The sequence below is a fragment of the Lycium ferocissimum genome, chromosome 11 (assembly GCF_029784015.1).
Source record: "Lycium ferocissimum isolate CSIRO_LF1 chromosome 11, AGI_CSIRO_Lferr_CH_V1, whole genome shotgun sequence".
NCBI lineage: Eukaryota > Viridiplantae > Streptophyta > Magnoliopsida > Solanales > Solanaceae > Lycium > Lycium ferocissimum.
The window spans coordinates 5,575,861-5,596,956 of NC_081352.1; the positions used below are offsets into that span (position 1 = coordinate 5,575,861).

The window sequence follows — 21,096 nt, forward strand, 5'->3', positions numbered from 1 at the left end:
TGCAAAGGGAATCGCAGTCGCAGGGGGAACTTAGCTGATTTCTCTTCGCGATTGTGGAGGCCCCATCAGGGTATCAAAGGGTTGATACCTGGCCGTTAAAAACATTTCATTTCGTGGTTCTATCATTTTAAACTCATTTTGGGATTTGCGGAGCTCGACTTCAGGATATCTTTCAAGGGAAATTCGATCATTTGACTCAAAGGTTTGGATCGTTTGGAGGCTTGAGGTAAGGAAAGACCATTCATGGATTTGTAAAGCTTCATTTGAGGTAAGTTAAGACTAGACTTCGGTAAGGGAATATTTTTCCAATTAAGTACTAATGAAATGGATTAAGGGTAAGCGGGTACTGTATATACGAGGTGACGAGCACTTTTGTAGTTATTGGGTGCCATGTAGCTGTTATGTGTTCTTCTGTGCTACCTGGTTTGTAATTGATTTACTGAGCATGCTTTGAAAGATTAGAGATAATACATGTAGTATTGATTTGCATGCTAGAATATCACTCCGAATATCTGATTTTGGGACGGAGTGATGAGATTATGGCCCGATGAGATCTGATTTTGGGACGGGGTGATGAGATTATGGCCCGATAGGAGGATTATATGATTATTAGCACAAGAGAATCTTGTTCTGTGTTGGCGTATGAACAACACGATTGTCCCTCATGCGTTGTTGGTCATGCAATCCCCAGTTAAACTAGGTCTATGAAGAATGCTAGAAACACTAGATGAGACAGTTGGGGTAAAGAGTCTGTATTTCATAAATTACATCATGACTCTTGTATATACATATAATCTACATATGTTGAGTTGTGCATTTATATGTTGATCCAGTTTATTTTGTGCATACTATCCTTATATGTTGACTATGCACACTTTTATGACATTGTTCGCCTGGATTTTCTTTATGGTTGATATTTTGTATATGTTGACATTATAACTTATCAGAATGTGAGGCGAGTTTTCAAAGACCAAACCCCTCCACTATCTTGTTAGTGTCGTTCAATGATATTTTCTGGTACATGTTGTTCTTTCGTACTCATGCTACAATTGTTGCACTTTTGATGCAGATTTTGATCCAAGAACTTCTGGAGCCCACGACCGTCTCTAGTAGGATATGATTAAGAGATTCCATGGTGACCTGCTTGGCTGGTCCACAACAATGGACTCCCTCTATCTTTACTATTATGTCTGTCTTGGTGATTCATACTTACTTTATTTTACTCTTAGATGCTCCTGACTCATATCATCAGATTTTGGGTTATAATTGTATTTTCCACACCTATGGTTATCCAAGACGCCTTCATGAATTATAATTACTTTAAATGCTTACTTTATGCATTGTACGCCTATCGTGTTGGGTATAGGTGCCATCATTGTATACGGTAAAAATCGGATATAACGTAAACCGATGAAACGAGGACCGAGGGAAGGAAGAGAGGAACGTGCCTGATGACATTCGAGCTAAACCGGAGGAGCGCTTGGACCGGAGCTGAGCAAGGACACCATTTGGTCCACCACCTTTATCGCCGAGACGGTCAGGGCCGTTGGTCCGGTGTAGCCGTTGGTCCGTACGGCCGTTGGTCCGTGTGGCCGTTGCACGTGAGCCACGCGTCAGTAGCGTCCTGCCATGGTCAACCACCAACCATGCGTGTGTCAGACGGCGCCGTCAGTCTAATCCCACCAAATCCGTTCAGAGCTGTCCTTGTTATTATTATTTTATTAGTTCACGTTGTACGAAGCCCATGGAGGCAATACTATAAATATGGGGCATCCCCCTCCTTGTATGGCCGGCTCCGGAGATAAAAAACACTTTGTATTAGCAAATATATACAAATCTCCCCTCAATATCGGATTTTGGTCGGATTCATTGTGTTCATATCCTAAATCTATCCAATCAAGTAATATTCATATGTTATTAGATACACGAATCTACAAATGGATCTCGCATTATTATTACTTTCTTCGTATCATACCTATATATATATTTTCCATCGAATAGATTGAGGCTTAACCACATATCCTATACCTACTCACAAATTTAATTGATTATCCGAATTCGGGGTAAACAGTTTGGCGCCCACCGTGGGGCTAGGATAATAGTGGTTTTTTTTTTATCTCGATCTCTATCTTACCCGTCAAAATCAGAAACATCTATTGTTCATCTCTGAAAAAACGGGCCAAATGGCTAACAGTGGGCAATCTGATCACGTCGACAACAACGAGATCGTGGCCGAAAATGAAGGCAGCGGGCCACGAGGATTGCCAAACCCCACTGACCCTTTAAATACTAACAATTCGATTACTTTGTCCGGGACACAAGTCCGGAAAGAACCGGATACCCCGAATGATAATATTGACTTGCGTTTAATTTTTGAAATGTTGCAGGAACAGAGAGCAGCAATTGCCGAACAGGGAATCGCAATAGCCCGGTTGCAAAACGGAGGAGATAAAGCGACCCCGGGGAAGACAAAGAGTGTTGTTGAACCCAGAAGAGATGAGGCACGGATGGCCGAAAGTAATGGGTCCGGGGCTAGCTCATCCACCGAGGTTCTGAGAATGCTCGAAACGTTAGCAAAGCGGGTAGACTCGACTGAAAAAATAGTGGAAACATACAACTCTACGGTGGATCAAATCCCTGGGGCTCCGCCTATTTTGAAAGGGCCGGATTCTAAGAAGTACATCCAAAGGCCTTTTCCTCCGAGTGCGGCCCCGAAATTGATCCCGAAGAGGTTTAAAATGCCGGACGTCCAAAAATATGATGGCATAACGGACCCTTGCGAGCACGTGACCTCATACACCTGTGCTATAAAAGGCAATGATATAGAAGAGGATGAAATCGAATCCGTGTTGCTGAAAAAGTTCGGGGAAACTCTGGCAAAAAGAGCATTGACTTGGTACGATCATCTGCCCGAGCATTCAATCACTTCTTTCGAAATGCTCGCCGATGGCTTCATAAAAGCACACGCCGGAGCCAAAAAGGTGCAGGCTCGGAAGGCGGATATTTTTCGTATTGCCCAAAGAGACGATGAGTTACTGCGTAAATTTGTCAATCGGTTCCAAAGGGAACGAATGGATCTTCCCCCGGTTCCGGAGGAATGGGCTGCACAAGCTTTCACAAAGGGGCTCAATGTTCGGAGCTCGACGGCTTCGTTCAAATTAAAGGAAAGCTTGCTGGAATACGAGGCTGTAACATGGGCAGATGTCCATAACCGGTACGCGTCGAAGATTCGGGTGGAGGATGACCAACTCGAGCTTCCCTCGGGGCCCGTAAATAGGAACAAAGGTCCGGAGAGGCCCAGGAAGAATTACGAACTAGAGGTCAGATCATCGAGGGAGAGGTACCGGCCATATTCTCGTTCGGAGAAATCAAGCTTTAGGTCGGACTAAGGTATGGACTCCTCGTGTTTTTCTATTGACCGCTTTCTTTTTTTGCAGGAAGTCAAGTACCGGATAAAGTTAGAATCTAGGTCTGAAAACACGTGTTGCACTCTTTTCCTTAGTACGGTTTTGTCCCAAAATGAATTTTCCGACTAGGTTTTTAATGAGGCAACAAGTACAACGTGTTACTCGACAAAGATGAGGGACCAGCACCCGGAAACTCGAGGTCATAGCCTCCGAAGTAAGGACCAAACGATCATAATGAATCGTGTCCCATTCAACATTTGCCACGGCAAAATTAAGGCCCGGCCACCAGCCATAGCCTCCGATGTAAGGACCAAACGATCATAATGAATCGTGTCCCATTCAACATTTGCCACGGCAAAATTAAGGCCCGGCCACCGGCCATAGCCTCCGATGTAAGGACAAAACGATCATAATGAATCGTGTCCCGTTCAACATTTGCCACGGCAAAATTAAGGACCGGCCATAGCCTCCGATGTAAGGACCAAACGATCATAACGAATCGTGTCCCACTTAGCATTTGCTACGGCAAAACAAATGCCCGGCCACCGGCCATAGCCTTCGATGTAAGGACCAAAACGATCGTAATGAATCGTGTCCCACTTAGTATTTGCTACGGCAAAGGCAGAAGAAATGAAAATTCTCATGTATACAGACATTTCGCAATACAAAAATCTCGAGTGTCTTTCTGATTAAATGGGCTTTACCCCGGTGATAACCGCCATATTTCGGCACTATCTCATTCACACACCCTATACCGGGCACTATGGTCGAAATTCGACTAAGGCAACGAGGTCACAATGATCCGAGTAAAAAACGTTAAAAATTTGACTTAGGCAACGAGGTCACAATGATCAGAGACGAAATTTCCTAACTTCCCAAACGGGGACTGTTGCATCAAAATTTAGTCAAGGCTGAGAGTCAGGTGTCCGAAAAATACCGGCCCTAAAAATGCCCATCGTGATTTGGAGACGTCTGAATTCACAAAGTATCAGGTAAGTCCTACGGGCACGATGAACTAATGACCATGAGTCAGCTTGTCCTTAAAACGGACCAACAATTCTGGCAAAAACAACGAAGAACTAGAGATGGAGAATGATTAGAGATGACGAAATGAAGAGAGAATAAAGTCAAATGAAGAAAGTAAAAGGGAGGAAGAATAAGGTGAAGGCTTGATTCATCCACTTCCCGTTACTCCGATAGATCGTTGATCCGGAAAGTGTGGGGGTATACGGTAAAAACCGGATATAACGTAAACCGATGAAACGAGGACCGAGGGAAGGAAGAGAGGAACGTGCCTGATGACATTCGAGCTAAACCGGAGGAGCGCTTGGACCGGAGCTGAGCAAGGACACCATTTGGTCCACCACCTTTATCGCCGAGACGGTCAGGGCCGTTGGTCCGGTGTAGCCGTTGGTCCGTACGGCCGTTGGTCCGTGTGGCCGTTGGTCCGTGTGGCCGTTGCACGTGAGCCACGCGTCAGTAGCGTCCTGCCATGGTCAACCACCAACCATGCGTGTGTCAGACGGCGCCGTCAGTCTAATCCCACCAAATCCGTTCAGAGCTGTCCTTGTTATTATTATTTTATTAGTTCACGTTGTACGAAGCCCATGGAGGCAATACTATAAATATGGGGCATCCCCCTCCTTTGTAAGGGCTGGCTCCGGGAGATAAAGAACACTTTGTATTAGCAAATATATACAAATCTCCCCCTCAATATCGGATTTTGGTCCGGATTCATTGTGTTCATATCCTAAATCTATCCAATCAAGCAATATTCATATGTTATTAGATACACGAATCTACAGCGGATCTCAGATTATTATTACTTTCTTCGTATCATACCTATATATATATTTTCCATCGAATAGATTGAGGCTTAACCACATATCCTATACCTACTCACAAATTTAATTGATTATCCGAATTCGGGGTAAACAATCATGACTTAGGAGATTTTAGATCATGAAAAAGTGGCATCAAAGCACTAGGTTCATCAGTCTTATGAGTCTTGAGCAATTTCTAGTTGAGTCTTACGGATCGGCAAAGAGACGTTTGTATTTATCTTCGAGGGGCTATGGGTCACTTAAGGAATTTCTTTCTTTCATTCCTTAACATGTATTTTTATTCAACTTGAATTCTAATTCTTTTTGTTGCACCCTCTCACAGATTGTGAAGACACGAGCCGCACCCATTGTTAGGTCTGTTACGCTCGGTAGAGGGGTAGATTGAGGGTTGGAGATCAGACTAGAGATCGTGCAATAGTGCCCACTAGAGTCCGAGCACTAGCAGCTGCTCAGGGTCTTTCTAGATTTGTATCAGATGAGCCAGAGGTTGCTCAGAAGAATGGGTTGATTTCGGTGGCTGAGGTCGAGGCAGCTCAGGCCCAAGTGGGATTCATAACTACTTTATTCTTCAGGATACTTTGATTTGGATATTGGCTTTTCTAGAGAGCATGGCACAGACAAGTATTTTCCCGGTTGCACCAGATGGTGCACAACCAGGGATGAGTGTTCAGACCCCTCATCAGCCGATTGCTCTAGGTTATTAGACTCCGCAGGCTTAGCCAGCTTCACATGGAACTCACTAGCCTTTAGGCATGCCATTACCTGATATTTCCCCACAGCTAGTGGTTCCACCTACCATGACAGTAGATGAGCAAAAGAGATTTGACCGTTAAGAAGATGGACCCCCTGAATTTTAATGGGGATCCCACAATTGATACATATGAGTTTCTAGTTAGTTGCTTATGTATTTCAGCACTTTTGATCGTATGACATTGTTTTTGCTTTAACATTTACTTTTAAAGCTTATTGCTATGTTTTTCAACGCTAAAATGGGCTTCACACGATTTTGAGTTCCACTAATGAGTTGAGGTTAGGTTTCATCGCGGCTTAGGAAATATAGGTCATGACAGGGCTGATGATAACGATGGGTAATTTGGATTATATTGAACGGGTTTAGTTATGAAATATTATTTACAATTTCTAGTTCAATTTATATTGACCCCAACAAACCATAAATGAAGTGACTCATGATTTATTTATTGACTTGAGTATTTAATTCGTCAAGATTTGATTCAACTCACTCGTTTGACACGTCTAACATGAAGTACTCACCTGTGGTGGGGTAGGGCATACAATCAATTTCATCTTTTACTGCAATTGGAACTCCATCCAAAACTGATAGTGGTTCACCTGAGAATAATCACATTGCCAAAAAAAAAAACACGATCCCATTAATTTTATTCTAATATATAAAGGGATAAATCATCATCATCAAATTAGGTAAAAAATTATCTACTTTGTTTAACCTCCCCCGGAACCAAAAGAAAACAAAGAAAGAACTAAAAAAATGTAATTTACTCCTTTCACTTCAGGTAAAGATGTTCAATTAAGCATAGAATTTTAACAACTAGAAGAAATTCTTAGCCTATAAGTTAAATATATGTAAAGCACTAATATTATTTTCTTAAATGAATTATGGTGTTACTTTCACATGTCTTTTTATTTTCTTTTTCCTTATGGAAATGAACTTTAATATTGAACGGGTTCTAATAATTCATGTTATTACGGTAAAATGAGAATACTAAGATTAAATAATTTTCAAAAGGAGAAACATGTCATTCATTTTGGACAGGCCAAACAAAAATATCATATAATATGGGACAAAAGGGAGTAAAAACAATTTTGGTTTAAAATAAGTGTTATCTTAAAAATTTAAGAAGGTATCAATTATTTTCCTTTTTAATCTACTCTTGCTCAATGATTTATACAATTTTTTAAAGTGTCTCAACAATTATTAGGAGAGACAAAGGGTAATTTAGTCACAGAATCCTTATGATTGAAATTACTAAGTAGACATTGGGACAATAATTAGTAAAAGTTTGAAAAAAAAAGTATTTGAAGTTTGAAAGTTTGGTTGGATGTGAATTTACGTAGCAGAAAAGTTTTCTGTGGGTGAAAATTATTCATCAAACTAGTTTGTTAACTCCAAATTCTCTATTTAAGTTCAAGTGGAAATATTGAATCAAATTGTCAAATAAATATTGAGTTTGCACATAGTATTTCAAGCTGAAATTTGAAATAATGAAAATAATTTTTATGGTCAGACGGATCAATACCGTTAATAATTTTCTATTTAAATGTGTCAAAATTTTAGAAAATATTTAAAATGAAGTAAATTAGTCAAGCTTCAAAGCGAGTACCGCACATTGATGAAAAGAGATTAGGCAAAGATAATATTAATTTTCTTGAGATCGTACCTTGATGGTATCGACGAGTTGATTCAGTAGCTTGTCTTAAGATATCATCAGTATCAAAGTTAATAAAAAATGACATTTGCATTGAAGGAGTAGATGAGTGCTGAACGGCGGATAAAAACCTATCCACTACCTGTCAAAAAAAAAAACAAAAACCATGTAATTGTAAGAATGAAATAGAAGTTAATGTTATAAGTTCAAGTAATCGCTTATGTTTGGAGTCGGGGTGTCAATTGTTAATTGAAAGTCAATCCAAATTGAACCTCATCATCGATGATCATCAAATTATTATTAATATAATCATAAGTTTCGATATAAATTTATAATCGTATCAAAATAATTAGTGTACATTTTATTTTTGTAAAAGAAACCGAAAAAATTACAAAATTGAATTGACTAAATTATTATATGCAGAAAATATATTTTGCATATTAAATTTAAAAATAACAAAGCTTTAAACTATTTTTCACCTTGGGAGTTGGTGATGTAAAATAATTTTACATCTCAAAAAGTTTATTATTTGCTATTTCCTATCCATGGTTAATAGCCATTATTACAATATTAAAATGGAACCTTTATTAGCCTTCATATACATCTTCATTGACATTTGAAGCCTTTACCTCTATTAGCTAACAAATTGATTGTCAGCTAATCAACATTCATATCATAAGTCTCCATTAGTGTCATTGAATAGCCATTAGTGAGAACCGTTATTGGCTTTGTTTGGTCATCTGGCTATCACGGTTTGGTCTTTGACTTTCTACTATATATATTATCTAGTCTTTCATTAGGTGGATAGAGCTGAAGAGCCAAACATTCTTCATCTTCTTATTTTATTTTGCTGGGTTTTAGAATGTTAAATAAATCTTTGTTAGATTAGGAACGTTTCACAGTTTTGTCTTAGAAGAACATTGAATGCGGGGATACATCCATACCAGGTGAAATATCCTTAAGGACAGTGTCTTAATTGACATGCCTCAAGCTATGAGATTGTTCAAGAATTTCCTGCAAGGCTCGTGATCAACTATTTCCTGACAAGGTTCGTGATCGATCAAGTATTTTCCGTAAGATTTCCAACAATCTTAAGGATATTTCGTACTTTATTCTTACGGAAAATATTTACTTCGATGCTCCCATAACCGCTGCACAAAGTGTTCCGGTCAGTGTTTTAAATTCACACATTTTCTTTTCTTCACAGAAGGTAAAGTTACGATTCCGTTATGGTTTTTGAAATCTTGAAAAGCCTGAGATAATGAATTTAAATTATTAATTTTTAACAAATTTGAGTGTGTAGAATACCTTTGTGTCGCTGTGTGTGATTGATAGACTAAGGATCAAATGAATAAGCAAAATAATAATGCATGCCTGATTTCTGTACTCATGTCGAATAAATTCATTGTTAACTCTTTGAGCATGGAATTAAGAGTGAATGATTTATTATATTTTGGATCATTCTTGTATAGTAGAATATGACAAATCTTTTGATGAAAAAAGTTAATTTGTTGATACTGGAGTATTAGATTAAATGAATAAATTCGTGTAAATCTCCTCTCATCATAATTTGAGATAAATTGGAGGATTCTGCTAAGAATTTTAAGTCTCCAGTAATGATTAGCAAGTTATGTAATAAGGATTCATGAAGGATGTTGTCTTTCTACTAATTTTATTTCTAAGCACATAACTATACTTTCATGTTATATACTTGGTGAACGAATTGTGCTAGCGTAAAGGAAAATTAATTTGAGATTATTAATTACTATTGATTGGTGATTTTATTTATATGATGCAAAGCTAATAATCAGATCTTCCAGGGATATAATTAGTATTTTGCGAATGGCAAACTAAGCTATCGATGTCCCTAAATGTTGAAGAAGATTCGGAGAAATGATAATCCTGCTAAGTAAAATAAATTTGGCGAAGTGGATGATATAATTATTGTGGTCATTTCTTAAGTGAATCTTGTGGCTAATGTAAGAGATTGGGTGTTAGACTTTGGTGCTACTAAGCCTCTTTGTGCTAACAAACTAAATTTGTGTCACCCAAGTTGAAAAAGAAGAACATTTATATATGTTGGTGATGCAAGAATTACACAAATTCTTGTAAAGGAATAGTTCTTCTTAAACTCACTTTTAGAAAAATATTGGCATTAGCATTGGAGTGAAGATTTTATTTGAGAAGGATGAAGTTGCATCAAACAAAAATAATATTTTGTGAACAGCGAGTATTGAAATGATGGTGTATTTGTGTGCTTACTATTTTTATTTATTTATTTCTTATCCAACTCTTGATAAAAATTACTTTCTGAAATTATTTGTTGATGATGACATAATGTGAGTAAATTTTACATAATTATTTGGGTGAACTATTATTAGATTGTTATTTATAAGATGAAATATTTTATGAGTCATGAAAATATTATCCACTTACCTTAAATTTTTTGAAATTGTGGGGGTCATGGTATCTTACTAGAGTTATGTTAAGAGAATTGTTTTAAAAAGTGATATTTTTTTATGTGTGATCTTACTGTTCAAAATGTTTTGAAAATAAAGTTTTGGAAAGAAGCCATCGATGATGAGATCAATTTTAAATTTTGAAAAAAAATATATTTGAGAAGTACCCTGAATTATGGTATTTGTATTAGAGAGATACAATGATGATAACTGAATCTTTGAGTCAGATGAGACAAAATTCATTAGAAACTATGTGTTCACCTTTAGTGGAAATTTCAAATAATAGATAAATCATTCAAGCAAAGCATAGTTACTATATAGATTATGACGTCTGAATTGAGGCTTTGGAGTTGGCTGGTTATGAGGCTGAGTGGTTTAGAAACTACTTAGCGTGTATTCAAGTTGAAACAAAATCAATTTTGTTTGAGACACATTGTGATAAGAGCAGCTGTTGTGAGATGTGATAATTTTCATATATAATTGTGTGATGTCTGAGGTGAATTTGGCCGATTCACAAGACTAAAAGAAACATCGAGGGGAATGGGACTTTTGTCAATTGAGAAGATCAACAATGATGGTAACTCAACCAATGTTATTGGAGATCCCATGAATTAGGTTCATATGGGTAATAACAAGTCATTATTTGATCAAAGGTGCACTATAAATTATGTTCCTTCCTATGGTGTGTGAATATAGTGTAGTTCTGCAAGGCAAAGTAAGGGATGGGTTATAAACTCTTAATCCATTACCATATCCTTTATAGGTGGTGTATTGCTCTGCAAAATACACTTGATGGATGGACCTCTATGAGTGTGGAGTGGTCTTTGCTCCTATGAAATTGTGACGGGTTGCTAGAACACTCATGAATACCAGGACACGCGCATGGCCTCTTAGCGTAAAACTGCGATAATGACAAAGATTGTGCGAGTATAATGTGATAAAATAAGACCCGGAGCTTACAATAGAATTTTTGGTTCATAGAAGTTCTAAACTTCACCAATTATCCTATAAGTTTAATCTTATTTTATCTAGATCTGGTTCATAGTCTACAAGACACCAGATTCGACGCATTGTACTCTTATGTGAAGACCTAGCAAAACTTCTTATTTCTTTCTATTACTTAATATTCTTTTTGAGATAAGTGGGGGATTAAATTAAAATAATTTTATATCTCAAAAATAATATTATTTACTATTTACTATCCATGGTTAATAGCCATTATTACAATATTAAAATGGAACCTTTATTAGCCAGCCGTTATACACATCTTCATTGACATTTGAAGCCTTTACCTCTATTAGGTAACAAATTGATTGTCAGCTAATCAACATTCATAAGTCTCCATTAGTGTCATTGAATAGCCATTAGTGAGAACCGTTATTGGCTTTGTTTGGTCATCTGGCTATCACGGTTTGGTCTTAAACTTCCTACTAAATATATTATCTAGCCTTTCATTGGGTGGATAGAGCTGAAGACCCAAACATTCTTCATCTTCTTATTTTATTTTGCTGGGTTTTAGAATGTTAAATAAATCTTTGTTAGATTCCGGCTTCTAGTTTTGTACTAGAAGAGCTTGTTGAATCCTGAGGGATACACCCATACCGGGTGAAAGATCCTTAAAGATAATGTCTTAATTGACATGCCTCAAACTATGAGATTGTTCAAGAATTTCCTGCAAGGCTCGTGATCAAGTATTTTCCGACAAGATTCGTGATCGATCAAGTACTTTCCGTAAGATTTCCAACAGTTGAGACATTGCCTTTGTGGTAGATTTTCATGAGACTATTATAAGCCAATTTTCAACAGCAAATCACAAAGGTATATTTTCTCGTCTTCTTTTTTCCTTTCCCTTTTTATATCTTTGTGATATTTGAGTTAATTATCAAGTCTATAATTTTTTCAATTTTTTTTCGTGAATGCCAGATATCATCTTTTTCAGATTCTATGTATTTTGACTATGATATACAACGTAAACATACGCGAAACTAATATTTATCACAAGTTAAAAAGTGAAAGATTTGTCGACGAGTTGAAATGAAAAAAGGCATTAATCAAACAATATAGTGAAGAAGAAAATAAAAATTGAACAAAAATTAATGTTGAGTAATAAACGAAAAAGAAGGGTAAAGATGCATACCTTGAGAGGTGTAATTTGTTTGGAATGATAAGCAGTTGAATAATCCAATATGGTCCACCTACTAAAGCTATACTTTGGAGGTAGGATGTTCTCAATACATTCCAAGGCCAGCCCAACTTGCTCCCTTGGAGACTCATACTCTACAATTTTCATTTCTTTTTCTTCTTTTCCGCCTGTAACCAGTTCTATGTTATCAACTCAATCAATACTTTAATTGATTGACTCTTAGCTAGAGTACTAACAATTGATGGGATTGAAGGAAATGTAAACTAGTAAATGAGGTAAATCAACTTTTTTTTAATTTTTATTTTTTTATTTATATATATATATATATATGGGATTGAAGGAAATGTAAACTAGTAAATGAGGTAAATCAACTTTTTTTTTTTTAATTTTTATTTATTTATTTATTTATATATATATATATATATATATATATATATATATATATATATATATATAAAGAGAAAGATAAAGCACCTTAAATTCATTATATCCAAGACATTTTCTTGTTTGATATATACTTCTATACTCAGTTCCTATTACGGGCCTTATTTTTGGATCAACTCACTTTTATAGTGGTTTTTCCTCTATTACAAAGTACTAATCATTATTAAATTTATCCAAACATCTTAGTAGTTTACTCTTTTTAAGGTCCCTTTAAGTTTAAACCATTCATGAAATAAGTGAATTCAATCACTTTTAAAGAATTAACTAATCACTTTTGGTGTGCAGTTGACTCCCTGAAAATCGAAAAGTGAGAGAAAATACTATCGAGATATTTCCACTTAAATTTTTGCCCACAAAAATAATACTGGAAATTACTTTCGCTATTTGCCTTTAAAGCTTAATGAATGCTTTAGGCTAACATGCCTAACTATTGTGAAAAACTAGTTGAGCTGTATATGGGCCTAATGACGACTAACCTGACTAGGCTGCCAAACAATCGTAAAAATTGGTGGGTTAGCCACTTTTTAGAGCGGTATTCATAATTTATCCATCATTTGAAATATAATTGAAAAATAGTCATTTTTAGTGCAAAAATAAAATTTAGACAAAATACTCTTAATTAAACATGGAAAATCTCTAGCACATTATACTAAAGTTCATAGCTTCTACAAGTGATATTCCAGCTGATTGTTCTTGTATGGTGAAGTTCTAACTCATGGACTGAATCCCTAATTTGAGCTGTAGAACCACAAACTCAAGAATTCTTTCCTTGAATTCTCTCTTGTGAATCATGAACTCTAAACTTTTTCCTTAAATTCATAACTTAATGACAGAATCCTTAAATTATAAGTTGGTGAGATTATTGCTTCGTTATATGCATATGAAGTAAAAAAGCTGGCAGCAAAAGTCACTTAGACAAGTAGAAAACGCTTTAGTAAAGATAAAGAGGGTCGTTGTTGATATTACATATAGTGCCATGCATTTTGCCTTTGAAAACTCATGAACACATTACCTTTTATCATAGCAATTTAATTCCAGTAATTAGTAATTGGATGTATTACCTACCTTCACTATGTTGATGCCGCGTCTTGTTTGAGAGAACAGATATTGTATTTAGTAAATTTTCAACTTGCTTTTTAGCAGCATATCTAATGAGCTTTGTAACTGTCTATAGTATGATGTCATCAACTCAATCAATCGATATACATGGGCCTAATGACGACTAACCTAACTAGGCTGCCAAACAACATTTTTTTGCGGAATGTCCTTCAAGGGCACTGGTTTTTAATTTTTGTCTTTCAAGAAATCTTTAATTTTTGCCCTTCGCCTAAAACCCATGTGTTCTGAATTCCAACCCCCGCTCAGTCAAATATTAAAAAAATTCGCAAGGCAGAAGTTTGTAGCAAAGTTAGGCCTATTCAGGTAAAAGTTAAGTCTTAAGGAAGAGATTTGTAAAATTCCAACTAAGTAAAAAAAAAAAAAATGCCTGAAGGCAAAACTCTTCTTTGCGAATCCAAACTCTACCTTGCGACTTTTTTTTTTTTTTTTACTGAACGGGGATTCGAACCCGAAACCAAGGAATTTTTAGCGAAGGACAAAAATTAAAGACCATCAATTTGTGGAACAAAAATTAAAGACCAGTGCCTTTGAAGGCCAATCGCGCAAATGACCCGCCAAACAATCGTAAAAATTGGTGGGCTAGCCACTTTTTAGACCAGTACATTCAAAATTTATTCATCATTTGAAATGCAATTGGAAAATAGTGAGCTTTGAGAATATTTGCTGTAATAATTGTCTACAGTTATACTTGTGAATATTGCAGAATTCTAACACAGTGTACTCAGTAAATATATGCAATGTCCAAAAGTTTCCCATATTGAAGCAATACTCAGAGTTGTGATGTACATCAAGCAAAAAACAAATCTGGGGATTCTAATGTCAACAACCAGTTCATATCAGCATTTAGTAGGCGTTTGGCCATCAAAATTGAAACCACGGTTTCAAACCAGCGTTTGGCCATCAAACCATGGTCGTGGTTTGAAACCATGGTTTGAACCCAAATCATCCAAAAAAGCTTGGTTTGGGTTTGAAACCATGGTTTCAACTTTTTTAAATACAAAATTTAACCCATAAGTTAATATTTTGTAAAAAAAAACCCATAAGTTGGTAAATATTTTTAACAATTACCCCCATCAATCATTTACCAATCTCATTAACTTCCACTAACGTTTATTTATGTCTACCAATCTTTAATTTATGTGGGAAGATTATATTAAATAGTAATTACATTACTATTCATGTTAAATTTTTGATTTTATTGAAGTAAAATTTGATTAATTGATGTTGCATTTTTTTAGAAATGCCTTCTAGTAGAGTACTAATTTTGTTATAAACTATGATTTGCTCATTTGGTAAGATTGTATAAGAATTGAGAATGTTTTGATAGTTTTCACAATTTGTGGGGTTTTTATGTCTATAAGAGAAAATACAACTTAAAATATTCAAATTGTATGTCCAAACATGGTTTGAAACCAGGTTTCAAACCATGTCCAAACGGGGCCTTAGTCTTCTGTGATTCTAATTGGACTTCATGTCCAAACACAAGAACGTTTGTGACCAGATATTTCGTGAAGTACGAAAACTCTTTTATTTCATGAAAATCAAAGTGGCAAAATACTCTTTTTGGGAGCTCAGCAGAGGGCAGAATACATAAGTTTAGCCTCAGTTGTTTGGGTGGTGGTTTGTTTTAAGAATTGACTATGCATCTTCAGCTGCTAGTTTTCATCTACTATGATAGTAAACCTACTATGTAGATAATAGATTGTAGCTAATCCACTATTTAATGACAAAAACACATTAATATTGATTGCTATTTTATCAAAGAAATACTCCATACTGTCTACGTGGCTTCAACAATCAATACGCTGACCTCCTTACAAAAGGTGTTAACTGAGTGCAACACAATTATTTGGTGTCCAAGGTGCTCTTCTTCCAAATTCAATCAGCAAATCCACTACTGTAATTTAGCCTAATTGATGAAAATTAACACTTCGCTAGATTCTTTTCAAAAACGAGTTGAGGTCAGTTCTACTAAACTATGAGTGAGCTGAGCCGACTCCATCTAGCACACATGCCTAGTTATACTGGTAAAACTGTAGCAAATGCTTCATCGTTTTACTTCTCTTTGGTACGAGAGATTATCTCAATTTTTTACATGCCTAGCTAGTAACACGAATACTCTACAATCTCAATTTACAGCAAAGTGGCTTAAAATTGGGTAAAGTACTATAGAGATAACTTCCCTTAAAGTAACTTAACTTTACTAGAGCATGAATTTTATGAAAAAAACATTAATAGAATTATAGTTATAACCTAGTGGTTGTACTTTCACCTTAAGAAAGAGAGATGCAAGATTCTAATCCACAAAATCTCCACCTCCCTTATAACCCAAAGCGTGGGTGTGCGAGTGTGTGTGTATATTTAAAAACAAATTAACGGAAATACCAGACCTTCATAGTTGTGAAGAGGAACATAGAGGGGTGACTCCTGCAACTCAGCAAATGTAACAAGCTGCCAAATGAAACTAGTTGTCAGTAACAACTAATCAAGGGGAAGTTGATGTATTCGTGTGCTTGGTTTCATAAGCAATGTTAATAGAAAGTAAAATAGAGATCAATAAAAAGTGACGTTACTCGTAAAAATTACCCCCTCCGGTCTATATATTTTAGTTATCATGCTTATTAAAAATTATTGTCATTTTAGAAAATCAAGATAAATTTAATTATTAGTTTTCATTTTTACCCTTACCAATAAATGTGGAGATAGCTTATTGAGATGAAAAAAAGTAGTATTAAATTGAGATTACAGAATAGATAAGGATAATTTAGTCAAAGTACTCTTTTAGTCAATACTTTTTTAAGGAGCGTGTAAATAAAAACATGGTAAGTAAAATGGATAGGAGGGAGTATAAAATTAGTGGAGCATATTTTAATTACAGAATAGAAGCTGAATATGACTGATCATTATCATTGTAGGTAACTCAAGAAAATAAAAAAACAAAAAAGAAGAATTGTAAACTAAACAAAAAAGAAGAATTGTAAACTAAGTGTAACATCACGCCAGCAAAGCAAACGTAATCTTGGTTCCTAACATAAACAGTAACCACGTTTGGGACAAATTTTTTATTCTTTTTTTTTCAATTTGAGATCAAGATTGAAAATTCACTCCATATGTATACATCTCAATAATTGTTACTTCGACATTATAGTGGCAAAACTGATCAGCTAGACTAAATACTAACATCCCATCCAATATTTAGATATTAAGCATTACCTAGCTATTGACATGAAGGAGCAATTCAAAGAAACAGAATAGACAAGCAGAACTTTTCATATATATATATATATATATATATAAGGTTATTTAGTTAAAAGTTTGGGATCAAATAAAGTGCTAACTATATGATACTTCAAAATCAGTATAATTTTAATCGATATAGTTTTTCATATTATTTATATATTCTTTCGGTTTTTGAACACTTAATTAATAAAACAAGTCAAACGGTGTCATACCAACCAAAGACTAAGGTATCAGGTAAAATGTACATACCTTGTGAATTAAGTTATTTCTCTTCAAAAAATAGAGCATAATGGATCCAAAGATCGGCAATTCCAAGAACCATGCGAACACTTTAACAAGAAAGCCGGCCATCCGAGGTGCTGCGTATTGAAATAAAATGTGAGTTAACAAAAGTAAATTAATAATCTGGATTATAATTTAAGACGGAAAAAGAAAAGATTTTGACGACGAAAACTAATAATTATAAAAATGTTTAACACATAGTCGTCAATGGAATAAACTCAATTAAATTCTCATCATATCCTTGTTACAAATCATTCGACAGAACGAAAATCAAACACAAACAATAGAGCAGAACATTTTTCAAATAAGTAACAAAAGCATACAGATAAATAAATAGAAAGATTGTAAAAAATAAAAGAGACAGTTTCAGAGATGTTCCTTAGGTTTCACTTCATAACATTAATATTTCTTGTGACTTACTATGTTACACTTACCTCACTTATTTTAAATTTTATTGATAACAAATCTTTTAACTTATTTATCATTAATACAAAATTACAATGTGACGAATTGATCCTTACTAATATATACTCTTCAACTTAATTAATTCTATGAATTTTTTGAATTAGCAAATTCGTTGGGAATTCCTTTCTGCTCTACAAACACCGGTTTGTTCCACTTTCCTATTCATATGGAAAAATATTTGCCTTTTACCTTTTCCATGGCTATTGTAACGTTCTTGCCTTCCATCATTAAAAAAAGAAAAAAAAAAGAAAAAAAAGGGAATTACTCCCATGGGGTGATTTGAATCTTGAAGAGTTTTACAGTTGCTTTAATTTATATATTCTAACGACCTACACGCAGGGGCGGATCCACTTGGGGCCCAGGGTGTTCACCCGAACACCCTCGGCAAGAAATTACAGTGTATATATAGGGTAAATTTTCTGTGTTTATGTACATATATTAACTTTTGAACACCCTCGGCAAAAAATTACAGTGTATATTTAGCTTTTTTTTTCCGAACACCCTGAATGAAAATCCTGGATCCGCCACTGCCTACACGTCCTGTTAGTAAAGCAAAGTGAAACTAATTGGAGCAATTTCTTTCTTTTGAAAGACAAAAATGTAACTTTGCCTTTATCAAGATAAGAAATCTAGACCCTAGCTACATCTACTAAAATATTTTCACCGATTTTTCTTTTCCTACACAATTTTCCCGGAAATACTTTCCCCAAGTTTGATGGGGAAATCAACACCCAAAAGAGGAAGTCCATGGATGTAGAGGTTTCATTTTTAAAAGAATTGGTTAAGAAAAAATTATATTAAGGGTAAATTAGTCAAAGAATATTTTTAACTTTGATGATAAATAAGTTCTTAAAAATTATTATAAGGAAATTAAGAAAATAAAGAAGATAAACGTAATATCCTAAACCACAAGGAATGCCAATGTTATGGAACGAAACTTAGATCGAGATCTCTGAAATTACCCATATAAATATAACTAAGAATTTTTTTTCCTAAATTTAGAAAGCCCATGCAGCTTCGATGCTTTTCCTCGCTGGTCTCAATTCAACGTTGGTCATAATTATTTCTTCGGTGTTTTTATTCATTAGTTTCCATTAGGCAGAGGGAAGGAGATGGAGATTTGTCTAAAATCAAATTAAATTTCGTTATTTTATGGCCATATTTTGAGAAAATAATGTCGGTAGATAGATCAAATATGACTTGGAGAGTGTACCACAATTGAATAATGAAAAAGGAAAACTAAGTTAATTAAGTTAAACAACCCTCTCCAACAATTATGATCAATCAACCATATTTTATGGTTTAAAGAAAAAAAAAAAACCATATTTTATGGCCCTTGCTTTTTCATTAAATGTAGAGTCACCCTAAAACGTCTATGGTCCATATAGACCTTTCACCTCCAGGTTTACCTCCATTAATTGCGTTTATCTTATTCTTACCAAAATATTTGCAGACGGTAACTTTTAGGAACAAAACGTATGAGAGCATAAGTTCATCATATCTTTACTAGTAAAAAGTTTTTCTTTTCCTCCTGATTTGTTATATATAGTTATAATAAAAATAAAGTTTTATTAGGGAATTAAACCAGTTATAAGAAAAAAACAAGGAAATTAAAACTCTGTAAGAGTTCGGCGGGTTTGTACAATTCATTGTTTAACTCATCTCATCCTAAGTCACCTTTGGATGGTTAATGATCCGTCTATTTATTAGCTCAACTCATTTTAATATGTCTAAACTCATTTTAATATGAGAGCGGAAGTTCATCATCTATATAAAATTAGGGGTGTTCATGGTTCAGTGTCAGTTTAATTTCTCTCTAAGAGGAAACCTTACCAATTAAATCAGTTTTCAAATGTTGAAATCAACTCAAACCAAATAAGTTGATTTTTCATCGTTTCAATTTTGTCACTTTTTTGGCTAATTCAATTTTTGTCGATTTTATTTTAAATATATGACAATATACTTCCTAGCGCATGAAGAAATTAAAACTTCTACAAAGAATATATATGTGCTTGTGTGTGTGAGAGAGAGAGTGAAATTACAATTTTTAAAATAGATATTTATACAGTAGGTTTGATTTGGTTTTGTCGACCAGTTCTTGCTTAAAACCAAAATCAAAACAAATTTTATCAGTTTTTAAATTAAAAACCAAGAAATTAATTTGAAAATAGATAGTTATATTGTTCATTTGATTCGATTTTAGGGTTATTTTTTTGCTTAAAACCAAAATGAAACCAAATTTTGTCAGTTTTTTTTAAATTTAAAATCGAAACCTAACAAAATTTTGTAGGTTTTTTAAATTAGAAACCAAAACCAAACACCAGAAAGTTATTAATTTTTTTGGTTTTCTGTAAACGCCCCTATATATAATTACTTTAGAATAGCTACTCTATATCTCCCTTAGTGAACCAATTGAACTATAAAAAGCCAAAAGCTGACTCTTTTACCTCAATCCACGCTTTCAAAACTTTTTACCATATCGTTTCGAAACAAATCATTTTGAGAAAAAACACAATAGGGAAAAGATATATGAAGGTAAGAAGAAATAATGAAAATGAAGGGAATAAGATATCTATGAAGGTACAAAGAAATAATGAAAATGAAGGGAATAAGATGAACCTTTGACGTTGGCTTGGAGATAAAATTCATTACTATTTGGACCAACATCAACATCCTCAGCAGCCTTGTAAATGTCTCCTTTAGCCTTGAGAAATCCCATTTCTTCTTCTATAAATATACCTTTCTCTATCTATATATGGGAAACTTGGTTCTGCCTTTCTAGCTAAAGATATATATATATATATATATATATATATATATATATATATATATATATATATATATATATATAGAGAGAGAGAGAGAGAGAGAGAGAGAGAGAGAGAGAGAGAGAAAGTGGGTGGAAGTTGGAGAAGAAGAAGACACGGTGTATAAATGTTATATATACAGTAGGTGGTTTTTATTGGAAGCTTTATTGGAAGCGGAGATGGCTAAGAAAGACGGACAAAAGAAGAAAGTGAAGTTGTCGTCCATGCAAATGTATCATGGCTTTCTTTTCTTATATATAACTAAATGTTGATGCAAATGGAAGTATTTAATGCAAATATATCTTGGGACCGTAGCTTATTTTCATACTTACAAAAAGGTCCCCAAAATACAGAGGCGGATCCAGGATTTGAAACTTGTGGGTTTCAAATTTAGCATTGATCTCATTTGTTCTTGTGTTCTCAACTCAAATTTCTTATATATTTGAAGGGTTTCACATTATAAATACAAGGTTCGGATAAA

General features: G+C 34.7%; 1 protein-coding gene across 1 annotated transcript in view; it reads right to left on the reverse strand.

Moving 5' to 3' along the window:
- LOC132036149 (fatty acid amide hydrolase-like) overlaps positions 1-20,637 on the reverse strand; it is a 61,206-nt gene extending 40,569 nt beyond the window's left edge. Inside the window, exons 1-6 of the mRNA XM_059426404.1 lie at positions 20,428-20,637; positions 17,311-17,420; positions 16,212-16,272; positions 12,253-12,425; positions 7,669-7,798; positions 6,524-6,601 (exon numbers count right to left, since the gene is read on the reverse strand). Of these exons, the coding sequence (XP_059282387.1) occupies positions 6,524-6,601; positions 7,669-7,798; positions 12,253-12,425; positions 16,212-16,272; positions 17,311-17,420; positions 20,428-20,527 (652 nt within the window). The 5' untranslated portion in view covers positions 20,528-20,637. The remainder of the gene's footprint in view (positions 1-6,523; positions 6,602-7,668; positions 7,799-12,252; positions 12,426-16,211; positions 16,273-17,310; positions 17,421-20,427) is intronic.
- Positions 20,638-21,096: the final 459 nt, after the last annotated feature.